General features: G+C 38.5%; 1 protein-coding gene across 4 annotated transcripts in view; it reads left to right on the top strand.

Annotated features, from left to right (window-relative positions):
• SATB1 (SATB homeobox 1) overlaps window positions 1-14,250 on the top strand; it is a 100,412-nt gene that overhangs the window by 43,569 nt on the left and 42,593 nt on the right. For all 4 annotated transcript variants that reach the window (XM_084989756.1, XM_003358325.6, XM_084989755.1 and 1 more), the window contains exons 6-7: window positions 5,433-5,544; window positions 8,053-8,507. In XM_084989756.1, coding sequence (XP_084845882.1) covers window positions 5,433-5,544; window positions 8,053-8,507 — 567 coding nt within the window. The remainder of the gene's footprint in view (window positions 1-5,432; window positions 5,545-8,052; window positions 8,508-14,250) is intronic.

Genomic DNA, 14,250 nt, shown 5'->3' with positions numbered 1-14,250 from the left:
GGGACCTTTTTTTCAGGAGGCCTCCCCTCTCCTCACACCTCTTCCTCAGCTATGAGATGACCAAGGAGAAAAATAAAACTATCCTCCTTCAGTTTCTAAATGTGTTATAAATACCTACCTCTAGGGTATGTGCTCTTCTAACAGGGGTTTGAAAGAAAAGAATGTTTCGAAAAATTGTGTAACCTCCACCAGTTCCTTGTGGGTTCGGGTGTTTGTTTCTCCAGTGTAGAGACCTGCAGTATTTGAGAGCAGAGGTTCAGCGTGTTCTAGCCCTATCTAAGTCAGGCGTTAGAAAAATTCCACCCTTACCTTTTCACAATTAGAAAGGTTATAAATAATGTATTTGGCTGAAAAGGAAGCTCAGCCTGTGGCAGATGGTATCATTCTAGAGTACCGGGGTTTCTGTGAAGATGGCATTCTTTCAGATCGGAACTTCAGCAGACTCTCAGAAAGAGCGGAGCTCCTCCTAGGCTGCAGACATGTGCTTCACGGATCTTAGAAAAGCTTACAACTTGGCTCCTAGGAGGAGAGCACTGTGTCACACGGGGGTTAGGAGACCCACAGCCAATTTCTGCCGACTTCCAAATTGTATTTCCCGACACTGGCAGCTGGGGGCCTCTCCATTGATCTGTGTTACCGCGGAGCGTTTGAACTTGGGATTTAAAACGGAGTTTTATCAGCCTGCTTATTTTATTCCCTGAGCAAGCATGGATGCTTTACACAGACTGGCCACCGAACAGGAAGACATCCAATGCAAGTCGTCCCCTTTCCCCCAGCGCTTTGGAGAGCTCGTATAAATAGACACCCAGAGAGCTGGGATAACGTCAGCACCGAGCTCTGTGACTTCCGAGACATCTGTGTGGATGGAGCTTAAAAAACCTGGGAAAGGGATCTCTTGCAAATTAAAGAACAAAGGTTCTTCAGACTCTCTGAGTTCTATCTTGACAGCTAAAAGTGATGGATTTAAAAGATTCCCGTGACAATTAAGCTGCTCTTACCTTTGACCTTTAGGAAAACAAAGGGAGAGGAGGATTTTCTGGTAGCCTGAAGTAATGACTTATTTCAGTGACCTTTCATTGATCACCAGATCTGTGCCCAGCCCTGTGATGAATCCAGGTCTTATCTATGGAGATAAGACCCAAGGCTTACTGCCTAGTAGGAAATAAATAGCATGCCAGAGCAGGGCTATGTACAGGGTATTTGAGTGGGCAGGAAAAAGCTTTGCAGGAGTGCCCCCTGAAATTATAGCCTAAAGGGAGAGCCATTGTTAGCCAGAGATGGGAGAAGGCTTGGATCTAACACCAGGTAGGACTGGTATCTAGCACCTGGGACCTACAAGCCAGCTTCCAAAGATACCACCAAATTGGAATATTGAAACAAATGGAAATACTCTTTTTCACTGGTGTTTTTCCTTGTTATCCCTTGACCTAACTTGTAATTTTATCGTTTAATTTGTATACTATTTGTGTTTCATACAGAAATTTCTTTGACCTAAAATACATCATCTGAAAATTGTATCTAACACTCCTCTGTTATTTAAAAAATTGTCTTGGGAGTTCACTTCGTGGCTCAGTGGTTAATGAACCCGACTAAGATCCATGAAGATGTGGGTTCAATGCCTGGCCTCGCTCAGCAGTTTAAGGATCCGGTGTTGCTGTGAACTGTGGTGTAGGTCACAGACTGGGCTTGGATCCGGCATTGCTGTGGCTGTGGTACAGGCTGGCAGCTGCAGCTCTGATTCAACCCCTAGCCTGGGAACTTCCATATGCTGCAGGTTCAGCTCTAAAAAGCAAAAATAAATAAAGCATAGTCTTTCACTGACCTGAAACCTGATCATATAATAAAAGCCAGGGAGGAGGGAGAAGGGAGGTGGCGGGTGATCATAGAAGTTAACTTCCCTTAAGTCCATACTGGGAATGTTCCAGGCTCTGGGTTAATTGCATCACATTCATTATTTTAGATATTGTCTGCCAAGTGGAGATAGTATATCTCTTCAAGTTGTTATCTTTCTGGTGACTTGTCCATTGCTGGGGATATAGTAGGAGTTCTGTAGACATCTGCTGAATGAATAGAAAAAAAAGAAAACCCATATGAACGTATTTTCAGAACAACCTCATGAGGTGACTACTGCGGTCATTCTGGTTCAATATGGGGAATAGTCATAGTGGTTGATTAGTTTGAGCAAGGTCACACTACCAGTGTACAACACACCTTGGACTTGAATGCAGGTTTGGCTTATTCCACTTCATCAAATGAACGCCTTTGGTGTACATTTAATCCATGAGCATTTGGGCTGGAAGATAATACAGACCTCCAGACCTGCATGCACTCATAGCTGACTGCGTAATCTTTTTAGTTAGCAATCTTTTCAAACCAGTATCTCCTTTTGATTGACAGAAAAATCCCAAGCCTCTCTCTTTAAAAATGTGGATCTTTGTTACCTACCCCTGTTCACCCTCACACAGTAGGAAAATATTATCAATCTTGACTCTCTGTTCTTTGTTTTATCAAAACAGTAGGTGTTTTCTTTATGATTTTCCAAACTGAAGATACATGATTGAATATGATATTTCAAATACCATGTGCCCTGCAATATTCCAAAACCTCTCTTTCTCACCCTTGAAACTCATAGTCAGATGCCATGCCTAAGCCTTCAGTAGGGATTTTTACCAGATGGGGGAAAAAAAGTCTCATGTTGTGGCTATATGAGCAGTTTAGTTGTACAGATCACTGCATATTGTTCCAATAAAAATAGAGGTGACCCCAAGTTACCTGAATTATGAAATATTTTCCAGCCCCCTAAAAGCACAGAAAGAGAATCTAAAAAGTTGCTTTGGCATGCGTCATAACCTGTGGATTAGCCTTTTGATTTATGTCTTGCTTAGGCTAATATTTACATTAATCAGAGTTCCCTAAGCACATACCACTTGGCAGAGTAGAAAGCATCCAGAAAGTCACTTAAGGATAGAGCCTACCAATTTAGGGTTAAACAAGGGCAGGGAGAAGCTTTGATGCTCACACACATTTGGATATTATTTTCCACATATGGATAATAATGAACTACATAGCACTATTACATATAGGCTCAAGTTTTATAAAAATATTTTAGATGTTTTTCCCCCACACATTATTTTTCATCCTAATTCCCCACCCCCCTTCCGCAATATATTTTCCACTGTTGGTCTACTGAATCATATTAAATTGAAATGATCTGTTTACATGTCTCTTCCTACTAGATGGTAAACTTCTTGTGGGCAGAGGCTGTGTCTTACCTTTATATTCCTAGTACCAGCCAGCCACATAGTAGGTGGGGCAAAGAACAAATCTCATATATTGAACTATCAGCAAAGTCAGGTAGCCTAGATGCTTGTCAAAAACGTCAGCAAAATTTAGATATTTCATACAGTTCTGAAAATTAAGACATAAACTGCATCTAAAATTTATGTGCGCTATTATATTAACCTTTAAGAATCTTCAGCATGTCTAAGTTGAAGAGTAATAATTTTTTTTAAATTGGACCAAAGTGGGAGAACACGGGTTCTCGGCCATTTGCAGAACCATCATGATCCATCAGCCACCTCAGTAGTTTTATTAGCGTCTGACTTTATTGATCCATCGTTATAAAAGAGTAAGTGTGATTGAAGCTGACAGATTGTTAACTGGATCAGGTAATCTTCTGGCTCTGGTTTTGGCAACCTTGCTAAGTATCTTTTTGTACCCTGGATTGAGGGACACTCTTAGTCTGGATTAATGGCAGAGCATCATTAAGAACGTCTTAAAAAGAGAAATAAAATGTGAAAATGACTATCAGGTAGGAAGTGTCAAAAAAAAATATCACAGTGTCTCTTAGGGAAGATAGCCATGTTTTATTATCAATAATGCAACTCAGGCTCGTCCTTCACTGGAAGGTCTTCCAAGATCCCCAAGATTTACATATTATGGGAATGGGTGCATGTTCTAGAATTACCACGGATAATGGGTGTCAGGAGAACCAATGATAACCAAAGGGCTTTACATTAGAGGTAGTTTAAAGATAATGTTGTAAAAATACTTTTGTCCCCAAACTGGCTTTTCTGGTTGTTCATTGCCTCCCAGACAGTACTGCCTTCTGTAAATGATTTCACCACAGACCAACTGAAGTCTGAAATGTTAGTTCTCATGTCTCTACAAACAGGGGCAGAGGACGGATTGGTACTGCAGTCTAAGTATTCCTTGTCGTAGGAATTATTTAGGAAATTAATTAGAAAATTAATTTAGCTGCTACTAGAGAATATGAGTGTTGTAGTTAAAAATAACCATGAACAAGTCACTAAACTACCAGAACCAAAGTTTGCTGGGAAGAAAACACTTTTCTCCGCTGAAAATGAGTTTAAAAAAAAAAAAAAAACAAAACTAGTAGTACATCAACATCGTTCTTTCTTCATGTTTCCATGTTAAACAGTCGACTGTTTTCCAGGCTTTCACTAGGATCTGGATAAAGACAAGTGACAAAATAGGTCATTTTCTTTGGTATCCTTGAGAAATTAGTTACTGTGAAATGCATATATTTAAAATGTTTATGGTTAGTTTAAAATTCAAAATCCAAGCTTTACTGTATATGATGCTAGCAATAAGAATACAGCATTTTTTTTTTTCTTCCAATAGAGGATCTTTTTTCTTCCTAAATGTGGTCTGTCAGCCTTGGGACAATGTTAATTTATGTCCAGTTGAAACCCAAATAATATGAGTGGAAAGTGCAAGGGGTGTTTCCTAAACTTTAATGTGCCTGCAAATCCCTGGGGATCAGATTAAAATGCAGGTGCTGAATGACCAGGTCTGGGGTAAGGGCCAATATTCTGCATTTTTAGTAAGCCTCCTGATAATGCTGATATTGCTGGTCCCTGGGTCATCCTGGAAGTTACAAGGATGGTGAGTCTAGTCACTAAACCACAAAGTGGCATTTATTTATGAATTGCAATCAGAAAGTCATCTTCAAGTATTTGAATATACTGGGATCGGCAGCAGTTTGGAATAGATGACAGTGATGGAGATCCCACACATATTCAAGCAAAGTCTGGGTGTGATAGCTTTATACTCTTGTATACTCAGTGGACTGTTGCTTTCTACTTAAATAAACATTTGATAATGTACTTAATGAATTTGAAGAAGTTAAAGCTTTAGGCTAAAGTGTGAAACAAAAATGTAGTGGTACTCCATTGCTGTAAAAAATGCGTAGTTTCTGGAGTTCCCTGGTGCCTCAGTGTGTTAAGGACCTGGCATTGTCACTGCTGTGACTTGGGTTTGCTCCCTGGTGCAGAATGTCCCCATGCCATGGGTGTGGCCAAAAGCAAACAAACAAACAGAAAATCCAGTTTCCGCAATTGGAAACCTGTCTGTGTTCTAGCTGGTGCCACTGTGTATTACAACTGTTCCCCCCTCTTCTCTTCATACAGAGTATGATTTCTTCCATTGTGAACAGTACTTACTATGCAAATGTCTCAGCGGCAAAATGTCAAGAATTTGGAAGGTGGTACAAACATTTCAAGAAGACAAAAGACATGATGGGTAAGCAGAAAGCCGTCGCAGCAGTGGCTACATACCATTACGTGTCATTTGGGGGTTTATCCAAGTCACATCTAAAGCCAGGTCTTGTGATTGCCCAATTAGAGATCAATTTAGAATGTTTCTTTGAGGGTGGGGAGTGGGTCTGAGTATAATGAGATAATTAAATTCAATAAATGTTTGTGTTTAAATCAGCCCAACTGACTTGGTTGTCAGACATGCAGGAGATGGAGGAGAGAGGGGGGAGCTGTCATTTTTCAACATCTCAGTGAAGACCTAACCAGGCCTTGAATAACTAATATCAGCTATGGTTTCTCTCAGAGATAAATCATGCCTTCACGTTTTAGGTGTTTTGTTTGAGAGAAAGGGAACGTGCCTGTTTTTATATTCAATTTTTAAGGCAATTGAATTTTGTATATATAATCTCCACAGTTGAGAACAAGTGATTTTTAGAGCTGTAATTTCCAGCCCCCCTAGATAGGCACTTTGGTGGGCAACTGCTTTGCCATCTACACCCAAAGAACCATTACATCTTTTTCAAACTTTCAGTGCCAACATAGCCTCTTATCTTAGTATGTAACTTCAGGTCAATATTTGTTACACAGGAAATACATTAAAATTATCTGCAGCGTGAAATGACAGATAAAAGTTGTGTGTTGTACCTGAGGATTTGGCTTGTGACATTTTCTCCCTGTTGAGTTTGTTAGTGTTGGTGAAAGCAAACATGGTGATTAAAGTTAATGTTTTAATTTCTATTAAGGTTTTTCTTCACATACTTGTACTTTCCAAATGGAAGGTTTTAAAATAATATAGGAATGGGATATTTAATATGCATAGCATTATGTCCTGCTTTAAATCTACCTCTGTTTCCTTCCATTACAGTCATTTAATAAAACAACAATAATAATTTCCCCTTAAGATTTGAAGAGGCAAGAGAACCTGAATTTTGAGCATGTTTTAGCTTTTAATATTTGAAGCAAAACCATCCATCTACCAAAACAGATTCTTTGCCTTTTATAGCTTAGAGCTGTAATGAAGACAATGCATCATTTTTGGAATAATTGCTTGAATTACTATTCCCTGAGAATGGCCCACTTGGGCTGATATCACTGGTAGAAATGGAAGGTTTCTTCCCCAACTCTTAGCTATATTTTGCATATATCAGTGATGATAGCAGTACAATAAGTTCCTCTAACTATGAAGCCTGAATATTTAAAAAGAGAAATGATGATTAAAATCAACTTACAGTCCATACATGGGAAGCCTGGTGTACTATTTGAAAAGACTCACCTATTTTCTGTCCTCAGCCTTTCTGGTCCAGAGCATCATACCAGTCTCCTCTTTGTAGCAGCAAAGCATTTGACACACTTACTGCTCACTCTCCTCTTTGTAGCAGCAAAGCATTTGACACACTTACTGCTCACTCCCAGCCAGTTCATATGAAGGATCTAGCCAAGGGCGATCCTTTCATCCTGGGTGGGTGGAAATAAATTGCAAAATCCTGACAGTATCACCATTGTACTAGAACGACTCCCCACCCCTTCCTCGAAAGATTGTCATTAGCATCTGGTGTAACTGTAGCTTCTTCAGGAAGCCTTTGGTTCTTAGCAATTCTGAGCATACTGACTTGGAATGCAACAAATCATTTGCTACATTCTAAGAAATATTTGCAGATATACCTGCCCGCTAACATGATAGTTAGAAGTAAATGAAAAAATACATCTAAGATCCTCAGTGCAGTGTTTAGTATTCAGTCAGTTATTATTACTTATCATCCTGACCACTTTTATTATTTATTATATTGATTACTTTTTATATTCATGGCTAGGGTAGAACTGAACGTAAATGACATTAATGTCTTCTTTTTTCTTTCAAACCTTTTGCCTAGAATAGTAACAGTTAATATGTATTATGAGAAAATACTTGGACATTTCTTTTTTCTTCAGTTGCACATGATCTTTTCTTAGCTCTGCTCACTCATTCTAGTTGCCATAAGCAGATAGTGTTCTTCTAGAAGCTATTTTAAAATAAACATTGCTTTGGAGTTCCCTGATGGTCTCGCGGGTTAAGGAACTGGCATTGTCACTGCAGCAGCTTGGGTCACTGCTGTGTTGCGGGTTTGATTCTTGGCCCAGGAACTTCCACAGGCCATGGATGCAGTCAAAAATAAAAATAAACATTAATTTATCAGCCTCCATGGGGTAATAAGTAAGAGTGAATAATAGTTTGACCCTCAAACTTGTCCCATTAAAATTTGAAAATAATTGATTTCAGGCCTTAGATCTAAAACATATTATAATGTTAAATCAAAGAGCATCACCTCCCTTTCAAAGTTTATGCCATTGTGCAGAAGTCTAAAGTAAAAACCCAGCCCGCTGAGTTCCATATAGAAATGTTCTTAGTTTCTCTGGCCTGTCCATGAGCCAGCCATCTTTGCTTAGGAAATGATGGGAGCACCTTATCAAGGCATCATTGTTGGTTTAACATGATTTTACTTTCTGTCCACTTCAGTTGAGATGGATAGTCTTTCCGAACTATCCCAGCAAGGTGCCAACCACGTCAACTTTGGCCAGCAGCCGGTCCCAGGGAACACAGTGGAGCAGCCTCCATCCCCCGCGCAGCTCTCCCACGGCAGCCAACCCTCTGTCCGGACCCCTCTTCCGAACCTGCACCCTGGGCTCGTGTCAACGCCCATCAGTCCTCAATTGGTCAACCAGCAGCTGGTGATGGCCCAGCTGCTGAACCAGCAGTATGCAGTGAACAGACTTCTAGCCCAGCAGTCCTTAAACCAACAATACTTGAACCACCCTCCCCCTGTCAGTAGATCTATGAATAAGCCTTTGGAGCAACAGGTTTCCACCAACACAGAGGTGTCTTCCGAAATCTACCAGTGGGTACGTGATGAACTGAAACGGGCAGGAATCTCCCAGGCAGTATTTGCACGTGTGGCTTTTAACAGAACTCAGGTCAGTTTTGTTCTATTTGTAAACGGTTCCTCTCTCTCTTTTTCTCTTCCTTCTTTAATCCCATCAATACTTGTGTTTATTCTTTTACTCTGTACTAACATTTCTCCTCCTCCCTATGTGCTTGTTTTGTCTGTTCCCGGGGGTGCCTACATTTGATCACTAAGCTCCTTATCATAACCTCTTCTACCATGTGCAGAGAAGGCTGTGTACAGAGTGATCCTGATTCAGGAGCCTTAAAAGAATAAATATCAAAAATATTTCAAACTGATATTACCTCTGCTTTTACGTAATGGAATCTGAGCAGATTGAGAAAAGCTCTCAGGACTGGTCGAGGGCATTGGTAGGGCACTGGGCTCCTGGCCTTCTATCTACCTACCTTTCCTAGACCAGGGATCAGCAGGCATTTTCTGTAATAGGCCAGACAGTAAATATTTTAGACTTTGAGGCCCATAAGCAACCATAGACATGTCCTCCTGGGCAAATTCCTGTGAAGATATTATCAGCAAGGAAGATATTTATTTAGCAAGATGGGAAGAAAGGGTGATACATATAAGAAGACCTGAGATAAAGATATTGGAAAAGCCCTAAACAAATTGATTCTATCAAACTGTGAATGAGAAGATTTTTTTTTCTTCTTTTAAAAAAATTTTTTTTTAAATATTTTGAGAGGATTTTTTTAAAACAACTTTTTCTTGAAAACTAGTATGATATGTATGGTATTTATTTTTGGCCCAGGCACGCATGCGCGCGCGTGCACCTGCACGTGCGTGCACCCGCGCACACATACAAATGTGTAACTTTGATTAGAATGAGGACATTGTCCTTTTAACTTTCTTGTTTTGCCACTGTACTTTCTTTTGTCATTTTTTTTTCCCTAGCCTGACTCATACTTTCCTTTCATATTTAAGTTATTTTGTTTATTGCACGATTATGAGAATAAAATCCTGGTACAAAAATATCTAGTATTAATTCCTTGCTGGCAGAGTTTCCATACCTAGAGAATCCCAGCTGTGACTTATTTTTGGCTTGCCTTAACTGGATTGAAAGTTAGAAGGCCTTACAAAGCCTTTAACTCAGTGTTTGTTTTTAGTTTCTTTAACCATTTTTTTGTGCACCATTTGTCTGTTTTTTAAGAGTGGTTGTAAAGTACCTCTCAGGTTTAAATTGTGTTGGTTTTTCCTAGTTCTTTATTTTGACAGCTTAAAAATGTGTTCATTATTAGCTGGTAAATTTAATATGATGCCTAATGGAAGGGTCATCATTTAAAAAAATAAAATAAAATAAAATGAATGAATGAATGAATGAATGAATGAATCAGGTCAGTCCTGTCTCTGGCAGCAGCCTTTATTTTGGCAAATGGCTGTACCTACCAGTAGTTCTCAGTACTGGGCAAAAGCAGGTCTCTGTCTAGAAGTTCAGCAAGATGCTCGTTGAACTGAATTGAAAGCCCACACAAGACAGCATTGACATGGACGCAGATGACTTACAGATTCACCAGTAAGCATTTTGAAAATTGAGCAAATTGTTACTTCTTAAAGCACCGAGGAAAGGGTTTTATATGGTGAAGAAAGTCCAGCCAAAGGAGAAAAGTGCGCGGTCACCACCCACTGGTGCAGTTTTTTCTTTTCTGGGGCCGTAATGTCCCAAGCATTAGTCTCAGGAGTGACCATTTGTTCTTCCTGGGTTTTCACATTGACAAATTCCACAGATATTCATAGGCTCTGTTACTGGGGAAAAGGCAGAGTCTTCTCTCTTTTTATACACTATTAATCTCTTCGAAGAGATAGTTATCTTTGTGGTTAACATCGAAAACAGTGACTTAATGTTTTCAAGGGACTCTGGAGCCCAGGGTGATAGAGGGCTTTGGTTTTAAACCTTTATGTTGGTAATTGGTACTCAGTCAAAGGGGATGTTGGGCCATGTTTGAAGCTGTCTGATTTCAATGAGAGTCATTTTCTTTGTGTACTTTAAGTGTTCACTTACTGGAAATTCACCTTGGAACATGCAAGCATGCATGTCTTTTTGGTGGTCATACTGAAACAGCACGCACGCGCACATGCACAGCTGCATTTATTTTAATGATTATACATTCATATGCGTGCATGTCGTGTGTTTATTTCAAAGTGTATGCATTTCAATAAAAGCAGGTGCAGCGCGAGAGTGTATGGTGTGAGGGTGGAGGACGAAAATACACATGCTAATGCATATGTATAGAGCAGGAGCTCTGCGGAGTGAAACTGCACAGCACACATTTGTGTGCACTTATTACAGTGTGCAGTTCCAGCTCCAGGTTAAAGAAATTAATGCAAAATATGTACATAGAAATGCAAAGTTCTAAGATATGATCAGATCAAGATACTGGCATCCTATAAACAGTACGTTAAAACATTCATATAACAACGCTGTTGTGAGTTGAGAATATTTTAGCCATTGACATCTCTGTATAACTCTAGAATCCTGGATTTCATGTTTGAACTCTTAATTGGAGAATTGTCTCATCATCTTAATTGCGCCTCCTAAATTAAAACATACCCCTCTCTTAAGACTTTCATGCATCACTATTAAAAAAGAAAAAAATCTACCTTTTCTGAAAATTTGTGATGAAATTTATATAATCACTTGTTTTAAGGACTTTTTCCCCTTCTGAATTGATGGGCAAATGTTCTTTCATTGCTGAAGGTACTAGCTTTTAGCATCTATCATTCACTCAGCTATGCCTACTTGATGTCTTTTTAATGGAAACCTATAGCTAAAATAAATTGTGGAAGCTTCTAGATTTATACTTTTCAGTTCACTTTTCTGTATTATTGCCACTTAAAGGTTGTGATAGAAGAAAATGTATTCTTTAGTGCCTTTAAAGGAAAAAAAAAAAAAAGAGCAAAACCTGGAGTTTAACTCTGATCCCATCCTGTGGCTTTTCCCCTTTTTCCTTCCCCCCTCCTCTTGTCTTTGGCACACTTTATTTTCCAGTAAAATAAAGAATGAAGATGGATTATTCAAAACTGATAACAGTAATGGACCATCATGTAATGTTTTATTGAATTTGAGTTCTGTAAATTACGTGGTGGAGAGAAAGTATAACAGAAATTGCTGCTGTGTTCCTATAATTCTTCACAGTGTAATTTAAGAAAAGTCCACTCTCCATATCACTATTGAATAAAAGGTAAAAAGGTGCCCCAAGTGACAGCTCTCTTTTTGGCCTCCCAACGACAGAGAGAAATGTGTCTGCTTATAACTTCCTTGGCTTGAGTCCAAGGTGGTAGGTGGAGTTTGAACGTCATCTTTCACCTGGACATGTGATTAAAAATTCACCAAACAACAGAGACAGGTAGCCTTGAAGAATATTCTACATGTTTTATTTTTAGGGGGAGGTTTCATCAATTCATATTTTCCTTCTGAGGGCTTTGAAGTTCCATGAAGCTGATAAAATCTATTTGAATCAGTGATTATGTTCAAAGAGGAGACAAACAGGAGGCCAGAGAGGCTTTTTGTTCAGATTGGCAGTCTCTTTCGCTTATCTGCTATTTTAAAGAATTTATAATTAGCTTTTGGAAGTACTGATAATATTTATTGAAGGTTTTTCTTTCTTTTACAAGTACTAATGAATTTTACTTGTAAACTCTTTCTGGAATGTAAAAAAGGTTTAGGAATTCATCAGCAGGTTCTCTTTAATTGAAAAAACGAGAGTTCTCACAGCTGCTATGGAACGACAATGCAGAATACTTGGACGTTTTCATGTTTAGAGTGCATATTGAGTGATTTGAAGATGTGAAGTACAAGGAAAAGTAGGTTCTCATTGCCAACAAAATTGATGTCCGTGAGGTGCTGGTAACTTACTACCTGACATACAAATTCTTGAGTTCTTTTCAGAAACAAAAATGACTAATGATTTTGTTTAATTATGTTCAAACACATTTATTGAGCACGTATGGGGCACAGTATTGACACATTTTAGTCCTGGTGTTTCAGCAATAACAAGTATGGTACATGATAACCTTGAGATATTATTTTTTAGCATGAAAAAGAGTTTTTAGTAAGAAATGCCTCTTACTCTCCACCATGGGGGAGTACTACAAATGACCTTGACCTAACTCGGCAAGTCCTAACTGTATTTCATCTGTGGGAAGTGGAAAACAAGGACCACATACATCTTGAATCCATAAATGCAGCTACTCAGGTAACAACAACCTGACAGGACCAAAACATGCTTCCCCATATCCAGATTCCAATGGCAGTCATTTTGCATCCAGAATTTTCTCAAGTGACATCATTTTTTTTAAAGTAATGAACACATTCTAATCAAAACATTTTCTAATAATATTTTCAAGCAATTCCACCAGGGGGCACTCCCCTCATTGAAAGCCTGGGCCAAAAAAAGAAAAAAAAAAAAAAGAAAAAAAAACCCCAAGGTTTGTAAAGCACCTGAGACTGTCTACACTGGCTGCTTTAGGGCTCTCTGAGTGTCCCAGGAGTTCATATACCACTCTAGACCCTCAGCATATCCCCGGCAGAAAAGATACACTTGCTCTAGTTAGAACAATTAAGTGGAAATAAAATACTTTGCCCTGAAAACATTTCATAGGCTCAAATGGGAGATCCTGCCAACATCAAAATACAAGTAGAGAAATTTCTAAATTCTCTCCCAAGGGACCTGCTATCTTTTACTTGAAGCTGTACAGGAATGACTCGGTTTCATATTAGCAAGGCTTGATATCATCTTGTATTTTTCCATGTGTTGACTTTCTCACTGTAGTTCTCTGCTATCTCAGGAAACATTTCTAATGGAAAGAAATGACATTTTGTTATTTGAGGTTTCTGAATGTCTGATTTCAAACTTCCCAAATATAATCACATCCTAAATGTTTATAGGATCTCCTTTGACATAAATTTTTTTTTTTAAATTGAAGTAGAATTGATTTACAATGTTGTGTTAGTTTCAGGTGTATAGCACAGTGATTCATATATATGTGTGTGTGTGTGTTCTTGTTCAGATTTTTTTCCCTTATAGGTTATTACAAAATATTGAGTATAGTTCCCTGTGCTATATAGTAGGTCCTTGTTGGTTATCTATTTCATATATAGGAGGGCATATATAATGATCCCAAACTCCTAATTCCCCCCCAACTCTCCCCTTTGATCACCATTTTTGTTTTCTATGTCCGTGGGTCCATTTCTGTTTTATAAATAAGTTCATTTTCATCATTTTTTGGATTCCACATATAAGTGACATATGATATTCGTCCTTGGTGTGCTTAGTATGATAATCTCTAGGTTCATCCATGTTGCTACAAAAGTTTTTTTTTTAATTACTTAAATCTTACAAAATGTTACATACCTTTTCACTGAAGGCTCACGTTGAGTAAATTAATAATTACCGTTAGAATTTTCCGATGGGTAGCGTGTCTTGTTCTTAAGTTTCTGTCACCTATTTGTAATTTTTCCTCCTATGGTCTGAATAGGCTTAATCCATTTATTAAATATTTATCAAACTTATATGGCAGACATTGTGCTTGGATGACAAAAAAGAATATTAGATTATTCTAATTTATAATAGTGTATTTATGTTTACTGTGTGTTTCTGTCTCTTAATAGTTAGTATATTGCTTTGCCAAGCACATCTTTTAACACCTTTTAATATTTTTATCTCCACTTTGTGGGGAAGAGTGGAGGGCAGGGGCTCTTTTTTTTTTACACCTATTTTCAGACATTGTTTTTGAGACCTGTATTTTTTCAGTTTCAACGT

The sequence above is a fragment of the Sus scrofa genome, chromosome 13 (genome assembly GCF_054392235.1).
Source record: "Sus scrofa isolate SSC_HxYL_T2T_F1_AM1 chromosome 13, Sscrofa_HxYL_maternal_Yorkshire_Landrace_v2.0, whole genome shotgun sequence".
In the NCBI taxonomy this organism is placed as follows: domain Eukaryota; kingdom Metazoa; phylum Chordata; class Mammalia; order Artiodactyla; family Suidae; genus Sus; species Sus scrofa.
The sequence above is the reverse complement of the archived record's forward strand: the minus strand, read 5'-3'. Positions and strand labels throughout refer to the sequence as shown.